The 19,126-nt window shown below is 38.2% G+C and overlaps 1 protein-coding gene across 1 annotated transcript; it reads right to left on the bottom strand.

The window, feature by feature from the left end:
• Positions 1-18,582: 18,582 nt before the first annotated feature.
• LOC118477364 lies at positions 18,583-18,924 on the bottom strand. The gene has a single exon (XM_035968665.1). The coding sequence runs from the start codon at positions 18,922-18,924 to the stop codon at positions 18,583-18,585; it is 342 nt and encodes a 113-aa protein (XP_035824558.1).
• Positions 18,925-19,126: the final 202 nt, after the last annotated feature.

Below are 19,126 nucleotides of genomic sequence, written 5' to 3'. Positions count from 1 at the left end.
ACCGAGAAAGACCTGGATAGATGGAAGCAGGGAAACATTAACCACCCACTTCATCCCCCTGACCCAAGCTCTCCGGCTGGCGACAGAGAGACGTCTCTTTCTTCACGCGACCACCAAAAGGGAAAAGAGGCGGATAAAAGAAAAAGGAAAGTATTCGTTGATGTCCCCTTGTAGAGACGAATCTACCCCTAAAAAGTATCCATAGTCAAAACTTTCTGCTCCTTGGGTACAAATTGGGACCCCCCCCCCCCCCCCCCCCCCCCCCCGGAGGAATCAGGCGATCGTCAATTTTTGACCATGTGGAGTTATTAGTATTGCATTAAAGTTTGTTCATTTGCCTTGCTTTCGATGAAAGAATTACCCATATGTATATGTTCACATATTTGCGATTGAATAAGGTGGGGGTAGCCTGGTTTCAGAGGTAAAATTAGTGATAAAATGGCCGCCAAAGTTTGGTTATTTACAAAACCTCAGAGTCCGTGGAAACTGACAATTTACATTTTTTTGTGTGCCTTTAATCAACTTTTTCAATATAATTCACACTGAAATGGGTTCTTAAATAGACATAGAAGGCGCTAAGCCAAAACAGAAAATTTCGATTAAAATCGTCAAACTAGCGGGAAAATGTCCGGGTTTTTTTTTTACTTTCATTATTTTGTCGAGCGCCCGATTTCACCACGCTGCCTCACATATAAAAATGAATTCTCTATTTAATAGTTATCATGTCTTTCTAGATGTCTTGCTTGGTTATAAAACCAGTTCTACCATGATCTATCATAAAGAAATTAATTGAATATATAAGTATTTTACGTCCTCATCGACACAGTTTACAATAATTAGGAGGCGGGCTTTCAACCCTGTCTGTCATAGACAACCAGTGCAGAGAGGGATACATCATCCCAGTAAAAAGACCGGGTTTCTAAACAAAAAATCCCCCCCCCCCCCCCAAGGAAACAAACTAGTGTGTTCAGCGTGCGTCAACGAAGCGCCCAACCACTACATCACAGACGAAGTGATCTTGACCTTGACCAGCAATGATTTATTTATAGAGACACACAGACGAAGTGATCCATCATCGTCACTTTAAATAACAAAAGAAGGTTGAACAGGGTAGGCGCAGATTGCAGTTCCAAAATGTCGAAATCTTTCCGTCTGTGTGTTTGAAAGGGGTGCCTTTGATTTGCTTCATAGATGTATACTCCTATATCGCACCCTGATCCTTGCTCTCTATAAAACCATCGCTGCAAAGAGTGCCTCGCATTGGTCGCGCCATTATACCCAAATGAAGGTCAAAACACCAAACTCGCTACAACCCAATGACTGTCCAACGCTTGCCTTTCGTTGGCTCAACGGTGCTGACTCCTCGTGCCACAGGTGCCAGGTTAAAACCTGGTCCATATCGGCATATCAAATGTTCGTCTTTTTCTCTTCTTCTTCTTCTTCTTCTTCTTCTTCTTCTTCTTCTTCTTCTTCTTCTTCTTCTTCTTCTTCTTCTTCTTCTTCTTCTTCTTCTTCTTCTTTTTCTAAATAGATATATTAATCAATAAATGAATAAATAAATAAATAAATAAATAAATATAAAATAAATAAAACAGATAAATGAATAAATGGAACACTTGTGTTGACCCACTCACTCGCTTACAAGAATTTTTTTCGTAACATGCTGGTTCATACGATTTCTATGGTGACAAGCTGAAGTCGTACTTGAAGTAAGGATTTCTCCTTCAACATACTAATTCAATATGCCTTTGTTTAAAGATTTCTCTTGTAACAGCTGGCTGGACCATACCTTAATGAATAGATTTCGGAAAAACAGGTGGATTTATATTCTAAATGTAAGAATGTAAGGTAAGGATTTTTCCTGAAACATGCCTCGATGTTGATGACATGTATCAGCGAAAACTGTTTACTGCTTGGGGCCAAGACATCAATTCCAGAAACCGAGAAAGTTCTACGAAAGACATTACACGCAAGGAAAGGAACGAAAGGATAACAACTCCTCGCCCCCCCCCCCCCCCCAAACAAAAAAAATAGTCTGACCTAAATGTCTTGTATCCTTCATCCATGACAATTATTGTTTATCGTTATTATCATTGTTATTAATATTATTATCATCATTATTGTTATCATTATTCTCATCATCAGCAACATCGTTATGATTATTTTCATTATTATTATCAATACCAGTGACGTCGGTGACCTAGCGGTTAGGCTACAGGACCCGTAATCGTGAGATTGTGGGTTCGGGGGTACGAGCCCCAGCTCGGTCTGACGCTGTGTCCTTGGGAAAGGCACTTTACACGAATTTCCTATTTGACTCTGTCCTTTCGGAGATGGGCGTTAAATTCGGAGGTCCCGCCCCTTACATAACCTAATAATGTTGATAGGGCTTATACCGTTTCATTATTTTGCTATTAGCCAAGCGGACCTCGTCGATGAGAAAAATAAGGCCACGGACTGAAGCATCTTTAGACCATTCCTAAAGGGGGGGTATTAACATGTTCTTATGCACAGTAGAATTGTAAATAGACTGATTTATCAATGCCATGCTCATACTGTGCCGGAACCACATAGGGGGAACTGATGCCTTTTCTTTCCTCATCCTTACTATCGTCACTTTTTCCTCTACTTCTTTTGTATGTTTGTCACTCTCTTGTGAACCGCTATTTCCGGGGTGTTTTGATAGCATAGTCGAAGCAGACTATCTGCTGTTGAAGCTACAGAGATGAGCAGAGTAAGCCCCGTTGTTTGGACTTTTTTTGTTGACATCCATCCCTTGGCGCTCATATGCCTTTATTTTCAGAAGAATATCCAACCAGCTGTTAACTGGCACAATCAGCAGGCAGACCCTATCATGGATCCTGGAGAGGAGAGAAGAGCAGCTATAGAATTGTACCGCCTGCAATGACGCCTATTCTCAAATAAGGTAAGTAAGTAAGAAAGTAAGAAAGTAAGAAAGTAAGTAAGTAAGTAAGTAAGAAAGTAAGTAAGTAAGAAAGTAAGTAAGTAAGTAAGTAAGTAAGTAAGTAAGTAAGTAAGTAAGTAAGTAAGTATGATCTTATGCAGTTGCGAGCGCCGTAAAACCTTACTAAACTAAAACTATGAGATGCGCAAATAAAAAAGCTCTTTTTAGTGGCCTTTTCTCCAGCACAGGCCGACAAAGGTTGTTGTTGTTGTTGTTGTTGTTGTTGTTTTTGTTCTTGTTGTTGTTTATGACGATGAGGTAGATTATTTTTGTTTGTTTCCTTAATGGGCCTGGTGGACCCCATGAAGAAATCTTCAAGCGAGAATGAGGCTCTTGATGATGATGATCATGGTGGTGATAATGGTGATGATGATCTCTTGGTGGAACCGAAAAAACTCATGCACACCAGTCGGCCAACATGTCAACAGTCCTGGTCACAATGGAACCTCCGATCTGCAGCTTCAGAGCATTGAAATAGTTCGAAATCCTACCAATGGAAAACTAAATCAAAGAGAATCAATGTGGATTTAGAACTTGGGTTCTCACCAAATTCTCAGTGGTTTTAACATCGACGAGCCACATTTCAGGGACTAAAATTTACCACGTAGGGTACTAATCACACTGTTTATAAAGACTATGTTACTATGCAACTATTTCTACCATAGTAACAGTGATAATTAAAATAGTTTATCCATCTATGTCAGATGTTGACAAATACGGAGAAGATTGGTCTTTATAGTGGGGTGGAAGAAATACGGACCGAATTAACTTGTGCTTTTTCTACCTTGGCTTTGGGCTCGTTTCGAGAGGACATAAGTTTCCTACCTGTGTGGAATTTAATGTTTTAAAAGTTCCTTTCCTCATGTAGATATATGCCACTACAACAACAACAAGGGGGGCGGTGGCGACTGTTGAGGGGGGGGCGCTGTGGGGACATTCGGCGATTGGGGGGCGCTAGTGGGCGTTAAGGGGCAGTGTGAAATTTTTATGAAATGCAAAAAAAAAAAATTTTTAATGACAAAGGGAAAAGAAGCCACATAAAAACAAAACAAAAACAAAAACTGATAACAGTTAAAGAAATGGTTTAGCTTAGGCATTGTTTACAATATTACTTACTACAAAGAACTTTCTTTCCCAGCACGCAAAGCCTATAAAGTAGATAGATAGATAGATAGATAGATAGATAGATAGATAGATAGATAGATAGATAGATGGATAGATAGATAGATAGATAGATAGATCGATAGATCGATAGATAGATAGATAGATAGATAAATAGCATTTGTATGGCGCAAAGCCCCGCTCAGCAGCAAGCTCTATGCGCTTCACAATTTATAGTATTTAAGCAACTGAAGTTCACAATTGCAGGGGAGCAAATGCCCACAGTAAAAGAACAACCCGGGAAAAGTTTGGGTCGGTGGTACTCAGGAACTCTGTCTGATAGGAGTCAAGGTGTGGAAATCATGAAGCAGGCTGAAAATGGGCTGAAAGCAATTGACCAGACAACGCTTCCAGGAAAGCACAAGATATGGTGTCTACAGTTTGCCCTCTACCCTCGATTGGCGTGGCCACTGACAATGTATGAAGTTGCTTTGTCAAGAGTTGAGATGATCGAAAGAAAGTGTAACAGCTACATCAGGAAGTGGCTGGGGCTACCCCGTACCATTAACACGTCATCCCTGTACAGACATAGAGGTGCGCTTCAACTACCTCTCACGTCAATTGTGGAGATCTACAAAGCAGGCAAGATTAGAACCGTTTTGATGTTGAGAGAATCAAGGGATAAGGAGATCAGTGGAAAACCTCCAGATGTCAAAACAGCCAGAAAGTGGAAGGCAGAAGTTGCAGCTAACGAGATCATCTCTGCATTGGAGCATGGGGACATTGTCGGTCCAGCGCAACCTGACAGATTAGGGCTAGGTAATGGCTACTTTAGACCTTTCAGGAAAATGTCTCAGCGAGACAGAAGAAAAGCTGCAACAAGACATATGCAAAAGATGGAGGCAGAGAGGCGAGAAATTCATCTCATCCAGTGTAGCCAGCAAGGACAAATGACCAGATGGGAAGAGCATGTAGTGGAAAGAAAAGTCGGGTGGAGTGACATCTGGAAGTGGAATACATCAAGGCTGAGCTTTCTTCTCCGGTCTACGTATGATGTTCTGCCTTCACCGGTGAACCTTGTCAGATGGAAGGTACAGGAGGACAACAAGTGTAGATGCGGTAAGCTAGGAACCATGAAGCATATTTTGTCAAACTGCAACCTAGCTCTTAACAGATACACCTGGAGACACAACGAGGTGTTGAAAGTGCTCACGAAAATGGCGACACAACAGGTGGAAGAAGGAAAATATGCCCCCAAGATACAGAAGCATGGACCCACCAAGATTGCGTTCGTTCCGCAAGGAAGCAAGGTTGCCAAAAGAAAGAAAGCGAACGAAGCCATGAAAGACCAGAGCGGAGGCACATGGGAAGTAGCTGCTGACTTAAAAGGCTTTGAGAGATTCTTCCCCATTCCAACTACGAAAAAGCCAGACATTGTGTTATGGGAGGAAGAAGACAAAGAGGTACACTTGGTAGAGCTCACGGTGCCCCACGAGGACAATATCTATGCCGCTCATGAGCGGAAAGAAAACCGTTACGAGGCACTCGTCGAACAATGTGAGGAGGCAGGATGGAAGGCAACCCATTTTCCGGTAGAGGTAGGATGCAGAGGTTTTGTAGCAACAAGCGCCCGTAAGTGGATGAGAGTGGCAGGACTTACTGCAAAGAAAAGCAACGAACTCACAAACTCCCTTCAGGAGACAGCAGAGAAAGCCAGTCATTGGATCTGGTTGAAGCGAGAGGACTCAAGCTGGAATGAATCCTAAAGTTGGCAGCAGAGGAAAACAGTCGAACTAACATGGAGACCTCACATCGGTGAGGGGGCTCGGTGCGTCAGAAAAGCTGTAGAGAGGAAGAGCCCGAAACAGCGACGCATTCTCTCCTGATGATCTCCATGCTAGAGTCCGGGATACGGAGCGTTCGACGGTGAGCAGTGCATACGGCTGTTTAGACTACGTACTTACCCCAGCAGACCTGAGAACATTCTGAGAGAGCATTCTAAAACAACCTCAACTTCCTGAGAGGCATACAGTGCATCGGCCATTTATAAGTGCTATAACTCTAACATACTGATAAGATGGCCCGGTACCCATTTTCACCTGGGCGAAGTGAGGAAAATTCATGTGAAGTGTCTTTCCCAAGGACACAACGTCGGGCCAGCGGCTCGAACAACCGAACCCGCAACCTCATGACTAGGAGTCCGGTTGCCACCGACGCCACAATATCAGGCCAATAACAGTTTCTCGAGCCCTGTGACCACAGAATTCTACACTTATAGAACGGGAACTGTACCATGTGACCTGTGAGGAATTGAAGACCGAAAACAATGGCGTCTTGATGGCAAGATTTATCGTTTTCGGAAGTAACCCTATAGCTTTTAAAGCAAGAGCGGCTTTTACAAACGAGTGAAAAGTGGAACATTTACTGTCCAGTTTGTAATTTTGAGTTACAGGTTTCACTGTGCAACTTAGAGATTGGAATTAAGGTTTTAAATTATTGTGTTTATGGGTGCAACCACAACAGAAAAAACAGACATAGAGAGTTTATAATTTTAGATCTACAGAACTGAAAAAATTCGTAACACGGATGGGATTGTTCACAGCACTTCTAGCTTCCCACACACATTTTATGCACGCATATGGCCAACGTAATTTTTTAGTAGCAAAACTTGTTACAAGAAATTTGTTTTACACTGAACATATTTTTTCACTAGATCTAATTAATGTTCTCAAAACATGCGTTCAATAATTAGCTTTATGTCGCCAGCAGAAGTAGAAAAAAGGACGGACTTGCTTTTGAAAGAGATTTAGCTCCAGCTATACACTTCTTAAAAATCTGTAGAAACCATTGACTGGGTTTTTTTATATTGGGCTAGTATTTATTAAAGAATTTTCTTTAAAGAAATTTTTAGAATAATATAGACTCTATATATGTGTACAAATGTTTTTAAAAAATACGCATCTGTCAAGACGAATTGATATAGATCTAAGTCATTGTGTAAAAGTAGGAGAATCTAGATCTAGATGTTCGATAGTTCAGTAGCCTAGATATTTGAAAATAAGTTGCACAAAAAAATTTTGAACACATGCTACAGTAGTAGAGATGGCTAATTATTTTCACCCGAAACAATAATTCCCGCATCCATACACCTTTTTGGGCCTTTATAAGCACATGTAGTCCTACTTTAATTATGTTATTTTCATAATTGTTTTTGAAAGCATTTTCAATTCCTTTCACTTTCACTTCCCACGCGCGGGCACATATAATTATGATTACAATTTAAGATTCCAAATCTGACGAATGTATTTATCAAATAGCGTATAATGCTGAGTTAGCCAATGCATTTGCAATGCGCGCTATTATCAATTATTGAATTGTAACTAGACTTCAATTTGATCCGTAACAAGAGACCACTTATTTTTTTATACGTGTTCATGAATGTGTGTTTGTTTACTGTGTGCGGGGATTAAAAATTAAAGATTAAAGATTCCAGATCTGACGAATGTATTTATAAATTAGCGTAATAGAGCTGGGTTAGCCGATGCCTTGCGATACACGCTTTTTTTTTTATCAATTAATTGAATTGTAACAGGACTTTGATTTGATCCGTAACAAGACACCACTTATTTTTTCTTATACGTGTTCAAAAATGTGTGTTTGTTTACTGTGTGCGGGCATTAAAGATTCCAGGTCTGACGAATGTATTTATTAAATAGCATAGGTCTATAGGGCAGGGGTGGCCAATGCATTGCGATACGCACTTTTATCAATTAATTGAATTGAAACAGGACTTCAATTTGATCCGTAACAAGAGACCACTTATTTTTTTCTTATTCGTGTTCAAAAATATGTGTTTGTTTACTGTGTGCGGGGATTACAGGGGGACAAGCCCATGCCCTCGACATGTGATCCAGGGTATGGGGATACATTTTCTCAAAAATGCACACAGCTCTGAAATCCTTGACCAGTGATCACTCGCCATGGAACTCTTTCTGTTGTGACTGTAGACACAAGTTTCTTCATTATCACATCTGAATGAGCCTATCATTCATGCATTAGGAACCACACTCCCAACACACAGAAAATGACTTTGAACATATATTCAGGAAACTTATGCCAGTTCCAATCTTGTTTACTTTGTTTTGCATTATTGGCTTTTATGTGTAAACAAATATTTTGAGGCCTTTTCTGTCTTTTGTTGTGTTTTTTGGCAGCATGTGTAATAGGCCTATGTATTTTATGTGCAACCGACACATTCTCCAATCTCTTGTATTTGTTCGACTCGCACGTGCTTTAAACAAAGCATGTTGTTGTGCACACTTCTGATGCAAACACAGAGATGAATTCTTAAAGTAGAAATAATACATTTCCTCAATATAAGCTCAAATTATTGATCTCTTTCTAGTAAATTGGAGAAAAGGCTTATATTGTTCTTTTTTGCTTGCTGTGGATGGCCTTAAGTTTAATGACAATGTAATTGAAGTGAGCATTTTTTGTTACTGTCAGCGTCCCCTTTATCGTAGATCTAGATCTAGAATCTAGTACTAATCAAGGCTATACCATCTAGATATTTTGCCAACAGAATTAATGTTCATAATTAGTGTTATTATCAAGTGTATTATGTGATTCTAAAGATCTTTAGTAGATCTAGAGATCTTGATCTAGATCTAGATCCCATCCCATCATTTTTAAAAAACAACAAACCAACAATACAAATACAAAAACATTGTAACATTGTGAGTGTGAAGATCTTTAGTAGATCTAGATCTAGATCCTATCCTATCATTTAAAAAAACCCAAACCAACAGCTTTAAAACATTGTAACATTGCCAATTATGACATATTGTTCGCAATAAAAATGTAGTAGACTATTTCACTATATTTCCTCTTCGAAGGAAGTTTTAAAATACTGATGTAAGGTGTCTTCCAAGCCCTACCACTAGCATCAGCGTGCATAGCAACGCGAAGCCTCGCTGTGCGGCGCAGCCAAAGGTGCCCTCAACTGGCCGCCATGTTTTAGTTTCAATTCCTCACAGCGAATCAGCGATCGCGAAGAGGGAGTTCCGCTTCTATAAGCGTAGAATTCTGTGCCTGTGACCAATATAGTTGCCTGTCTAACAGACAAGAAGTCCCTGGAGTACTGACTGTTCACTGTGTCATCCACAGATAGCATTTAACGGCTAAAAAGCTGAGTGATAGTCTACATGACTCACTGGCCATGTCACCGAGTGTGTAAACAAGATCAAAGCCCACATTTTAAATTTGAAATTATTCCGACAACTGTGCACTAAAAATGACGAGGAATTTGAAGGCTTACTTTTGCACACTGAGGTCAGCTGACTCTAAAAAAAGGAAACTGTTTAACACGATTGTTCTGCGAGAGTTTTTTCAAGAAACAGACTGTTACGTCTGTAAACTGAAAGAACACAAGAATACATTGCGTTCTTCACAGATCTTTTCACAAAGTTCAACCAGGCCAACTTGCAGCTGCAGGGGGATGACACCAACCTGATCAAGGCAAAATCCATGCTTGCGTCATTCTTGTCAGAATTGGAACAACAAATAACAACTGATAACAACAAATAACAATAAAATAACAACTGATACTAACAAATAACTACTGATAACAAAAAATAACAATTGATAACAACAAATAACAATAAAATAACGACTGATAACAGCAAATAATAAAGATAGCAACAAAATAAAGACAAATATCAACACAAACCTCATAATTTAGTTGGGTTATTTTTCGATAAATTGTTACTTTCGATTTTACGTTCGATTTGAACGTGGACCAAAAAAAGGACGCAACTCCGGTAATCGCTACAGAATATTCTACTTCTGGTAGTTGCTCGGAGTTGTGCACGTAAAGTAGGGGCCTAGTTGACTATATGAATATTGATTATTGAGGCTGGAATCAAAGCTTTTTTGTGTTATCAGTTGTTATTTGCTGTTATGAGATATTATTTGCTGTTATCAGTTGTTATTTGTTGTTATCAGTTGTTATCTCGACAAAGATAAATACTCACAACAAAATAACGACAAATATCAACACAAACGTCCTAATTTAGTAGCTTTTGCTTAGTTTCTAAGGAAGTCTACATCGGTATTTATCTTTGTCGAGATAATAATAATAAAAAATAAATAAATAAATAATAATAATAATAACAATAATAATAATAATAATAATAATGATAATAATCAATGATATTTATATAGCGCTCAACCCCGAATACGTACACCGGCTCTGGGCGCTTTACAACACAGTACAACATACAACAGTAACATGAAACGTTGTGTTTTGACTAAAGAAAATTATTCCAAATATTCATCTTATTAATTTAAATACAGAAACGACTTCAGCTGACATTTGAATGAATCAAAAGATTTGATTTTTCTAAATGTACTTGGTAAAGCAGTCCAGATCTTGGGGCCTTGGTATTCAAATGCCCTTTCACCCATTGTTTTAAATTTCATAGATGGTGAAATAAATTTCTTTTTGTCAGCTGATGAGTTGGAACGTACAGTCTTAACAAATTTGATAAATATGATGGTGCATTATCATTCAAACATTTGTGACATAGGGTGGCCATCTTGTACACAATTCTTTTCTCAACAGGAAGCCAATGCAAAGTTCGTAAAAGAGGTTTAGCAGAGTCTCGCTTTCTTTTCCGCAAAACTAAACGTGCAGCATTGTTTTGGACAGTTTGAAGTCTTTTAACTTTCTCCATTGATATTCCTGATAACAAGGAGTTACTACAATCGAGTTTTGATAAAAAATTAAGTTAGTTACAAGTAAAGCAGTATACTTGGTATTGATCAGATGACGTATTTTACTAATTTTTCTTATGTCTAAATACATGCAGCTGATCAACAAATAACAAGGGATAACAACTGACTACCTTAAAAAAACCAGTAAAAGTAACTAAAGTAGGACGTTTGTGTTGATATTTGTCGTTATTTTGTTGTTATCAGTTGTTATCAGTTTTTATTTGTTGACAACTGATAACAATAAATAACAACTGATAACACAAACATGCATTGAGTCTAGCCTCAAAAATCAATATTTATGTGGTCAACCAGGCCCCAACTTTACGTGCACAACTCCGAGCAACTACCAGAAGTAGAATATTCTTTGGCGATGACCGGAGTTACGTCCCCTTTTTGGTTTACATTCAAATCGAACGTAACAATTTATCGCGGAAAAAAAAATCTAAATTATGACGTTTGTGTTGACATTTGTTGTTATTTTGTTGCTTTCTGCTGTTATTTGTTGTTATCATTTGTTTTTTGTTGTTATCAGTTGTTATTTGTTATCAGTTGTTATCAGTTGTTATTTGTTGTTATCAGTTGTTATCTGTCGTTATTTGTTGTTATCTCGACAAAAATAAATACCCCATTTTTGGCCGTTTTGAGTTTCTACGATCATGAGGTTAGAAACCAAATGATCTGTCTGCTCAATCAAAATCGTAAATTGTTCGGAAACGTTATCAAGATATTCAAAGAATTGCATTCGAAACAGCTTGATATATTGTTAAACCCCAAATTTTAACTTCAAATTTCTCAGAACTGGATACTTTGCAGAGTGAACCTCGCAATTTTAAAGGAGCAACATGTGAAACATTTCTACACAATACATTTTCTGACAGCCTTGTGGAACCGGTGCACATGTTATGTATGGTTAGTTGGTGGGTGCTCAGGTGTAGTTTGCAGGGGCGAAGCGTCTATATAATCAAATAATCACTGCTTCCCTTCCTAATTTTGAAACATTGTCGCTGTCAAATTCATCCATAAACGTAAACCTCTTAAATTAAATGTCAAAAGACGTTCGTAATCAACAATGAACAGTATGCCTAACATTCAAAACGGTTTCATGGCCACAGAAATAGCCTCCTCACCCCTCTCGCGCCACTCCATAAGCAGTCGCAAGCTTTGATTAAGTAAGCTTAAAGTGAGGCTGGAAGAGTCCACAAATATAGTTGAAGGGAACATGTGCATAGCAGTCTAAGCTGTTTCATTGCCACATATACCATGTTCACCCCTTTGGGGTCACAGTTAAAATCAATCTCAAGCCCTGATTATGTAAGCTAACTAACAGTGGTCGAGTCTACCTCACAAATGTGAGGGGAACTAACTCCTAACAATCTCTTCACTGTTGCAAGTACTTGCTTTTTTTCCTCGACTTTTTACCGTCCTATAATCAGATCGTGACCTCAATTATGACACCAGCTCCTGGCCGCGGAAGGCAAACAAAAACAGCCAAATGTAAAATTTAAAAAAATGATAATTGTCATGTTCTACCAAAGAGTTAGACTCACTGGTAGATCTATAATATATAGATCTAGTACTGACGTCTCTGCTTCTTTGCTTTGTGTTTATGTATTCACATCTTAAGTTAAATTTAATTTTAGTTGTAACTGATATTTAATAAGATACTTTCCCGATTATTTTGGCGGTTGAACATACAATATGAATTCTGGATTTGTTTTCATTCACAACTCAGAGTCGCCGCCTCGAGTAAGATTCTTGTGTCATATCTACAGGTCATATCTGGTCCCGTTTCACTTTGATTACCCTGTCAAACAAGTCAGCCTTCGTCCCTGGTGGTTTGCTCCTTCTTTTCTATCAAATATCTCTCGTCCTTATCTCTCCTCCTTTTTTTATGTGACCTCATTGTGTTGCAAGTGCCGTAAAACGTCTTACTAAAGACAAAAAACAAGCAAACAAACAAACAATGGTATATTCATAGTTCGAGTTTGGAAAAAGCACAGACATGCTCTTAGAGTTTTAATAATATCTCCAACATGCAACGCCTGAGGTGGCTATGATTGCCAGTTTTCTGTTTTCCTCTCGCTAATCTTTAAAATGATACTCCTGTCTCTATTAGGAAGGCTGGTGTTCGCTACAGCCCCCTCCCCCCCCCCCCCCCCTCCGCAGCTGTTTCCAAAGAGTTTTGGAGTTCCCTGTCTGGGTTTGGATCAATATTTTCTTCTAAATGACTCATGCACTGAGCAGGCTTTTTGTAAAATTGAAACGGTTTTCTCGCTCTAAATTGTCGTTTTTGAACTTTGTATGACGAAAAGTTGTAAACTCTGTAGCATTTCCAGACGCCATTTTGACTGTGTTACGCAACGATACACAAGAAGGAGTGCATTACGGCAGTTAGCAACCGTAAGCAATGGCGGGTCATTGCACGTCAATCCCTGAGCCAAAGATGGCACCTCCAGGAATCAGGTATGTAAAGAGGAGTAAAGACATTTAGGTAAAGAGAAACTGAGTTGCAAGAAGTTCAATGTAAAGAGGGTGAAGCAAAAATAGGGTAGTGCGAGTAAGTAACCCAAGAAAAAAAAATGACACAAGGTGCCCAATTCTGATTACAGCCAATGAAATCAGCGACAATATTATGCATAACCATCCAAAATCTTCCAAGTTCTTTTGATTTTCCATCTTTGAAAAGAAGATGGGATAATCATAATTACTTGAATGTTGATATTTTCTATATTTTCTGGCTCAGAAGCATTTATAACTTTATTTGAATACTTTCCTAAAGTGTTCATGAAAATAATTGCTTCCCTTTGAATGTGTTTTTCTCAGTTTTGTGTTTCTCACAGTTCATAATCAGGGCCGAAGGGTTTAATACTCGTATAATCATTGCTTCCCTTCCTTCAGGAACATCCTCACTAAGCCTCATGAATTTAAATAGACATTTATGCAGTCGCCAATGAGCTCAGCCAATTAATACCCCATTCACTCCTTTTGGGTCACTCTTATAAGCAGTCACACGCACTGATTATGTAATACGCCAAATTGCAACTTTCTCTGTTCTGTAAAATCAGCATTTTTATATTTTACAGTCATGAAAGTCTGAACATAGCTGTTGAAACATGGTTAAGCTGCTATGCATTTCGCTGTTGCACAAATGAGACTTGAGTTCAATTTCCGACAGAGAAAGTCATTTTCTATCGAGTATTTCGGTATTTTTGCAGGGATGTTGTATCCCTCTCAGCCCATGTTGGCTCAGGCAGGAAAGGTCGGAAACCCACCTCCTCGTAAATGCTCTAAAATGTATAGTTGGGGGCGTAGAAATATATATATATATATATATATATATACATGTTATCCTATTCAAGCACAGTAAAGTGTCAGCAACTTGTCAGTATCTTTACTTCGTCGGCCAGCTGTTCAAATGTACTAAACCCAAACGTTCGATTTTTTAATTGCAGTTTCTTAATCTGTATTTCTTGCGTGTGCTCAAGAAATATTCCGTCGAAATTCAAATTTTAAATGTTGGGAAAAAAGCAATACTATTCTGGAAAACACAATATACATACAGTTCTTAGGAAAAAATGACACTTTTTTTCTCTGTTGAAAACAATTTACTTTTTGGGCTAAAATGTCTTGTTCGTGAAGCCTCATTAAATGACTTGCTGCCCTCTGTGACTGCTCCTCTCCTAGCGGGTCTGTCAGGAGATAGGTTTTTCAATGTTGAGAAAGGCATGTTGAAGTATTTCAGACATTTCCAGGGTGTCTTTGGTACGCTAACCTCACACCTTCCTATAGGACGGCTCACAGCTCTCTTGGCGAACGAACCGGACACACAGTATCATGTCAGATTAGCAGAAGATCAGAAACAGCGCTGCAGCACACCCGAACGATCCTTCATAAATTGGAAACACGAACTTGCCCCTTTCATACTCTATGGTATCGAATTTATTTTTTTTAAAGGGGGGGGGGGGTTAGAAATAAACGGGGTGGGAGGTGGACAAGTGGTCTAAAATTAATAAAAGGGGGGGGGGGCGGATGGAATAACTCAAATATCTATGACTACTCTGCACTTTCTAGGTCACTTCACCGACTGTCACGGGATTTCGTTTGTTGATATATAGGCTAAGCAACCAGTGAAGATGGCGTCTTCCATTGAGCGCGTTTCGCCTTGTTCGTTTTGTAAAGACATGGTGGACATATGCCACGAAAATATCCAAACACTAATTCTGTAAATTAGTTCTGCTAGACTATATCTACAATAGTATTAGCTAGGTTTATATTATTATCTTCGCATTAGCCAGTGAAATATTATGATCTTCTTCTTTTCATGGTAACATCAGCTCATTCATCAAATGCCAATAATAGTAAGAGCATCCAGGGGGTGAGACTCTAATTTATGCAAGAATGAAACTTTTAATTTAAAATAATAATAATAATAATAATAATAATAATAATAATAATAATAATAATAATAATGATAATAATAATAATAATAATAATAATAATAATAATAATAATAATAATAATAATAATTAATAATAATAATAATAATAATAATAATAATAATAATAATATTATTATGCCCACCAGCCTTTTAAAAAAATGTTTGCATGAACTTCTTCCATATATCACCCAAATTGTAAATGATTCTCTCCTCACAGGCACAGTACCAAATTGCTTTAAGACAGCCCATATAAGACCCCTTTTGAAAAAATCTGGACTTGATGAAAAGGACTTAACATTTTTTAGACCAGTTTCAAATCTTTCTTTCCTTTCCAAAATTCTTGAAAAAGTTGTATCTAATAGACTGTTACATCATATTAAAACAAATAATTTTAGCGAAGTCTATCAGTCAGCATATAAGGCACACCATAGTACCGAGACAGCGTTACTTAGGGTCTGTACTGATATTTTAAAATATATTGATGAAAAAAAGGTTTGTCTTCTTACTCTTTTGGACCTTTTGGCTGCATTCGATACCATTGATCATGGTATTTTACTCGAGAGATTAAATACTACTTTTGGTATAAAGGGTACTGTCCTGCGATGGTTTGAGTCATATTTTAAGGATCGAACACAAGCAGTTGTGGTTGGAAACACGTGTTCTAATAATGTTTTGCTTAGATGTGGTGTTCCTCAGGGGTCTGTTCTTGGACCTGTCTTGTTTACAATGTATACACAACCTATTGCAGATATTTTAAGACAATATGGCATGAATTACCATCTTTATGCTGATGACACTCAAATTTATAAGTCTATTGATTTCGATCAAATACCACTTTTAGTCGACTCTGCTGAACAATGTACTAGAGATTTAAAAATATGGATGACCAGCAATAAATTGAAACTAAATGATGACAAGACGGAAATAATGTTGAGTGGAAATACAAAAGCCATTAAAAATCTCCCAGAGCTACAAATTGATATTAATAACCATACCATTCGTTCAAAAAGAAGTCTTAAAAATCTAGGGGTTCAGTTGGATTATGATATGTCTATGTCCTCCCAAATAAGCCAGCTCAGCAAAAGTATTTACTTTCAGCTTAAGAAAATTGGCAGTGTAAGAATTTACTAAACTAAAGCAGCAGCCAAGACACTTGTAACAACACTCATTTTATCAAAGTTAGATTACTGTAATGTTATTTTGTCCGGTTTGACATCCGAAAAACTATCAAAGTTACACGTACTTCAAAATCAAGCAGCAAAATTTATAATGAAACAAAAGAAATCAGCCCACGTAACACCAATTCTGAAAGAACTACACTGGCTGCCAATAAAAGAAAGGATTAAATACAAAACTGCCGTTCTCTGTTTTAAATGTATAAATGATAGTGCACCTTTTTATCTTAAAACATTCCTGGAATTATATAATCCACCTAGAGCCCTTAGATCAGCCTCTGACAATCTAATTCTTAAAACTACAAAACAAAACTACAAAACATACGGCGAGCGTTCCTTTTTGTTCTTTGGTCCCCAGGTATGGAACGAAATCCCATATAAAATAAGATCTGCCCCAACAATTTCCATTTTCAAAAATCAGCTGAAGCATTTTTTATTCACAAAAGCATACCTGTCATAATGATGTACTGTGATATATATGCATGTGTATGCCAGACTGTGAGACTGAAGAAATAGCGAGTGAGAATGAGAGAGAGAAAAAAAAGAGAGATAGAGAGAGAAAAGAGAGAGATAGCGAGAAAGGGAGAGAGAAAGAGAGAGAGAGATAGAGGGAGAGGGAGAGAGAGAGAGGGAGAGAGAGAGAGAGACAGACAGAGAGAGAGAGAGAGAGAGAGAGAGAGAGACAGAGAGAGAGACAGAGAGAGAGAGAGAGCGGAAATGTTTTTCTATCTGTATAGAATTAATGTTTTAATGAATGTTTCTAGTTACTCACGTTTCAACTGTATTTTGACTGTTCGTGAATTTATATTGCATTGAATATTTTTAGTGAACACATTTTCAACCTCACTGCGAGACTGTTTTTCTGGTATAAAATTTTACACATATGCATTTATATTATATGTATAATACTTTGTTTTACGTACACATTTGTGTCGATTAATTTTTAAGATGTGATGTCTTTTTCATTGTAATGCGCATTGAGCATCTTTTAGGAAATGGAAATGCGCAGTATAAATGCTATTTATCATTATTAATAATAATAATAATAATAATAATAATAATAATAATAATAATAATAATAATAATAATAATAATAATAATAATTAAGTAATCCTGACGAACTCTATTTTCAATACTTCATACGTGGTTTGCTATTATTAGCCTAACCACGTGGTGAAGTCATGTGATTTGCAGTGGATTAACCTAGAAAGTGCAGAACCGACATGGATATTTGAGTTATGCAGGCGGCTGGCACATTCAACCTCCTACCACCTGTACTAGTAGGAACAAATCTGTTTTATTTCTCCTTCAGTGAATAAAAAGAACAAGAGACAATGACATTGTAGTGATTTTATTAAGTTACTGTGACAACTTTTCCCATTTAGGAACAAACCAGTTTCATTACAAAATATAAACCAATGTACAAAAGTTTTTAAAAGGAAGCCAACCCGGTACCGGTACTAATACTGGGAGTAATTTGCAATCTACAACAGAAACAACAAACAAAAAAAGAAGTTCCGTTCAGATATCTAGGTTCTAGATAAAATGTTTCACCTGATCGTCGGTCGTGGCAAGCTGAAAAATAATAAACGGGGTATGGAATAAGGAGCGGGGTGGGGGTAGGGGGGATGCGCGCAAAAAAACCCACGAAAATTAATAAGCGTGGGGGGGGGGGGACGCCTATTCGATACCCTAGAATAGTATACATGTTGTTTCCTGTCTCTTTGTATTGAACTGAACAATCTGAGTGAATAAGTAAGTTTTGTTCCTTTTTAACGCTCCAAAACTACACGTGTTCAAGCACTGTGCTTCTTCAGTGAATTAAAGGGAACTATACTACAAGGAAGGGAAAGAACAGAAAAGTAATAAGTTAAATGGAGATTTAAAAAATTCTTCTTCTTCTATCCCGTGAGTGGGGTAACCGTGGGAGCACCACTGCATCTGACAACCAGATCTCGCCTTTTCTCTCTATCCTCTGCTTTCATCACATTGTCACCCATCGTCTTCCCTGTCCACTCTGTGATGTTGTCCTCCAATCTCCTTCTCTGCCTTCCTCTCTTTCTCTTTCCTTGAACGGTTTTGTGTAGGATTGTTTTGGCAAGTCCTGTGGATCTTGTGACATACCCATACTATTTTAATTTTCGTCTATTCGCTGTGGTGACGTCCGTGTTGATGCCATTGGTGTCATTGGTCATTAGCTTGGTTTTCTCGGCATTGATCTCCATGCCGTATGCCTCTGAGGTTGTGTCCTGCCGCTCCACTAGTGTGGTGAGCTTCTGCTCTTCTCCTGCTAATCCATCAATGTCATCGACAAAACGCAAGTTTGTGATTGTCCTACCTCCAATACTGATTGTTCCATTGTGGTCTTCCAGTGAGTCAGTCATGATTCTTTCTAGGATGATGTTGAAGAGAGTGGGAGAGAGCAAACATCCTTGCCTCACCCCGACCATTGTCCTGAACCAATCCTCCATGCTGCCGTAAGAAAATTACATGACGGCAAAACGAACAAGGGGGTGGCCCAGCCCACCTTGATAAGCCAGCAGTCATACTGACTAGTAGTTGTAGACTTTGCCAGCAGCTGTCCGGATCTCTCGTTCTTCCTTCTCTGTCATTCTTCCTGTTGTTCGCTTTGTTTCGAGGGCAACATAATTTTGAGTCAGTTAGTCTATCCCA

This window comes from Aplysia californica, unplaced genomic scaffold (assembly GCF_000002075.1).
Source record: "Aplysia californica isolate F4 #8 unplaced genomic scaffold, AplCal3.0 scaffold00073, whole genome shotgun sequence".
Classification (NCBI taxonomy): Eukaryota; Metazoa; Mollusca; class Gastropoda; order Aplysiida; family Aplysiidae; genus Aplysia; species Aplysia californica.
This window is presented reverse-complemented; position numbering and strand designations above follow the sequence as displayed.

Excerpts from the sequence above, each read along its gene's own strand:
- LOC118477364 (XM_035968665.1), bottom strand. The coding sequence starts at position 18,924 with ATGGAGGATTGGTTCAGGACAATGGTCGGGGTGAGGCAAGGATGTTTG.